Source organism: Aegilops tauschii, chromosome 2 (genome assembly GCF_002575655.3).
Source record: "Aegilops tauschii subsp. strangulata cultivar AL8/78 chromosome 2, Aet v6.0, whole genome shotgun sequence".
NCBI lineage: Eukaryota > Viridiplantae > Streptophyta > Magnoliopsida > Poales > Poaceae > Aegilops > Aegilops tauschii.
Genome location: NC_053036.3, coordinates 648355980 through 648359491, shown reverse-complemented (window position 1 = coordinate 648359491; position 3512 = coordinate 648355980). Strand labels below are relative to the sequence as shown.

General features: G+C 51.5%; 1 protein-coding gene across 1 annotated transcript; it reads right to left on the bottom strand.

Moving 5' to 3' along the window:
• Positions 1 to 825: 825 nt before the first annotated feature.
• Positions 826 to 2123, bottom strand: LOC141041441 (uncharacterized). Its single transcript, XM_073507588.1, has 2 exons — positions 1936 to 2123; positions 826 to 1594 (listed from the first exon to the last, which is right to left on the bottom strand). Exons 1-2 carry the CDS (start codon positions 2121 to 2123, stop codon positions 826 to 828), a joined length of 957 nt encoding a protein of 318 aa, XP_073363689.1.
• Between the last annotated feature and the right edge of the window lie 1389 nt (positions 2124 to 3512).

Sequence of the window (3512 nt, the reverse complement as noted above, 5' to 3'; positions counted from 1 at the left end):
TCGACCTCCTCCAGCCTCCACGGGCTCCTGTTCATCCAGCCTCCACCGTGCGCTACTCCACCGGCTACTGTTCAACCACCCCTCCACCGTCTACTGTCTATCCAGCCCTCCACACCACGGGGTCCTGTTCAACCACCCCTCCATGGGCACCCCTCCATGGTCTACTGTTCATCCAGCCCTCCACACCACGGGGTTCTGTTGAACCACCACTCCACGGGCACCCCTCCACCGTCTACTGTTCATCCAGCCCTCCACCACACCACGGGGTCCTGTTCATCCAGAGGCAACGCCATCGCTCACTGTTCATCCAACCCCCCTCCCCCCCGGCGACGCTCACTGTTCATCCCAGAGGCAGCATCGATCGGCTTCAGTTAGCAGCAGTAGCGAAGGAATCGCTCGATCGGGTTCAGTTAATAGCCATCGATCGATCGCTCGGGTTCAGTAACGCGTAGCCTGCAGTGCAATCGCTCGGGTTCAGTTAGAGCCCAACGCCTCGCACACACGCGCATACGTGTATAAGAGAAACGCGCATCGCTCGGCCCCCAACCTCCCACCGTAACCGGGAACTCCCCGAAGTTTTCCTCGCCCTCGCTTCTACCACGGTTTTTTCCGTCATGGACGGCCCAAAGAATGTCATGCAGCTGCGTCTCCGGCCCGCCCAGGATGAAAAGCCCATTTTCTGTCATGATTTTTTGTCATAGAAGTAGGAGCCCATCACATCTATGATGATACCGGGTTTTGTCACAATTATCGTCATAGAAGTGTCATATGTATGACAAAAAAATTTCGTTCGGCCCAAAATGTCACGGATGTGTCTTTTTTTTTTTAGTGCATAGTGTAGCTGCTGGACGATAGCCTGTATATAGAGGAGATTCTCTTGAATGCAACGGACTTTGAGAAATGCACTTTGACTATGGGAGATGAGGTTGTCCAGCTCTGGTGCAAAGCGCGGGGCAACTTCCCAAGAATTTTGGCGACACTGTGGGTTAGGCTGATTGGTCTGAAATCCGAGGGCGGAAGAGCTGCTTCTTTTTTTGGGATTAGCACTATGAATGCCGAGTTCAGCAGGCTCCAGGTTTTCCCATCAAGCGTGGATAGTTTGTTCAGGGCATTGAGCAAATCCATCTTGATGATGTGCCAGCACTTTCTGAAGAAGAGGCCAATGAAACCGTCAGGTCCCGGTGCTTTTTCAGTGTCCATGTTGTTGATTGCTGCCTGCAATTCATCAAGATCAATGGGGCGGTCGAGGTGGCTCAGGTTAGTGCGGGCGAGGCCGAGGAAGTCGCAATTAAGCACCTGAGTAGGGTTGCTGCTGGAACCCAACAAGTCGGTGAAGTGTCGCAACAGGATCCCTGCTTTGTCATTGTGATTGCTAGCAACAGTACCATCATCCTTGTGAAGATATGGGATGTGGTTTTTTCGTCTTCGGCCATTGGCACGGATGAAAAATAACTTTGTGCTAGCATCTCCAGCCCTTATCCCGACTAGTCGGGATTTTTGCCGCCACTTGATCCTGTCAATTGCAGCAAGAGCAAGTAATCTTGCCTTGAGGAAGGCTCGGAATTTGAACTCATTAGGCAGAGTCTGCGGCTTTCTTCAGCAAAATCCAACAGAAAAATTACTTCGGAAGCGATTGCTGAGCTTAGCTTTCTTTGTATGTGCAGATCTTTGCTCCATAAACGAAGGGCCCTTGCTGTTCTTGCTAGCTTGGTGTGCAGGATTCTCATGCAATCTCTGGAGCCAGTGGGTTTCAGCCTAGCTTCATGCACAGTTTTCTCAAATGAGGGTGTCGAGACCCACCAGGATTCAAAGCGAAAGCCCTTGAAGCGGTGCGAAGAGAATCTCTTCATGAGCAGAGGGCAATGGTCAGAGATTTCAGTTGATCCTGCCAGCAGCTGAAAATTGGGGAATTTGGTTTCCCATTCCTCGGTAAACAGGACCTTGTCGATCTTGGTGTGGGTGGTGTTGATTCTTTCATTTGACCAAGTGAAGCGGTGACCCTTGAGAGGCAACTCTTTAAGATGGAGATCATCAATGGCTGCTCTGAAAGTCCGAAGCAAGCGAAGGTTGACATTTTGCTTGCTCATCTCGTCGGCACGGCTGATGAGATTGAAATCCCACATGACGATCCATTCCGGAGGGCAGCGGGGTTTCAGGTTTCGAATTTCACTCAGGAAGGCCAATTTCGCCACATCATCTTGCGGTCCATAGACTCCTTTTCTTGGACATCACGACTGTTGGAGAAAGAAAATAGTATTCCGGGATCTCTAGCCAGATGATCGGGCCAGCTTATTACGACGAGAGAATTTAGCCGTTAGCGCAGGTGGCCACGGGGTATGTCCCGAACGGCGAGCGAATGCCTCGTCTAATGCTTAGTCACACTTTTGATATGCTTAGTCCAGCTCCAATCCGAACTGTAAGTGCTCTGCACTATACATATCCTAGTTGTACCGCTGACTGATGTAGCCTGTAGCAACGTTGGTTGAAGACTTTTTTTTTCGAAACGGAGGCAAAAGATTTGCCTCATCGATTAATTAAGCAGAAGAGAATTGCCCAATTAATTAACGGAAAACCGGGCAAAAACCGATACAATCAACCACATGTCGACTACTCACAGAGCATCCAACCCCGTAAGCACATGATCAGCCTCACAGCCATACCCAACACGCAACGACCACCAACCCCATGTCTACAACGCAAAGAAACCTCCAACGAGAATACCTCGGCTGAAGACCATACACACCACCAAATCCACGAAAACAAGCCAGGCCCTAAGGATGACTTGAGAAACAGATGACCCTCCATTAAGCAGCTGTTGCGGACGCCATTTCTGTGGCGTCATTCTCTTGCTTTTGTTTCTAAGAGCGTCCTGCCAGATCCAGGACAAGCCGCCTCCAAACGTTTGAGCAAGCTGTGAACCTCTATTTCGAAGAGAATCGCATCAACCTTGTCACGCACGGTCTCCACCCGCCCAACGGCCACATACGATTGGGTAACGGAAACATCGGAACCTCCACGAGCCCCTAAGGCGAGCGGCTGGCTCGGCCCCACAGGAGCAGGCGCCAGCATACTGACCGCACCAACATCATCCACCACTGTAACCTCCAGCATAATGGACTCGGAGGCCTCCAATTGCTCACATGATGGAAGCGGAAACTGCCCCTCACACAAGGTCGACGGCAAGTCCACCTTCAGTTGCTCCACAGACAGAGGAGGAGTCCGTTCCCTACAATGCTCTAAAAGCTCGGGCATGATCTGTAGCACCGGAGCAACAACCGCATCGATGCACGAACCCTCAGAGGCAGACAACGGCGAGCGGACCCTAGCTCTAGGAGAGAAACATCCATGAAGCCCGAGTGAACACTCATCCTCAAGGTTGACATCATGCACATCCAAGGGGTTTGACACAACACTGGTCTGCAACACAGACGGCACCTGAGAGAGCCCACTCAGAACAGCCTCAGCGCGCTCCAGAAAGTTCCGCATCTGAAGCATCCAACCCTGCATGGAGC

What these genes read in the sequence shown, in the direction of transcription:
- LOC141041441 (XM_073507588.1), bottom strand. Translation starts at nt 2,123, where the DNA reads ATGTGGGATTTCAATCTCATCAGCCGTGCCGACGAGATGAGCAAGCAA. An exon ending in ACCAAGATCGACAAGGTCCT is followed by an intron (nt 1,595 to 1,935) that starts GTTTACCGAGGA and finishes ATTTTGCTGAAG; the next exon opens with AAAGCCGCAGACTCTGCCTA.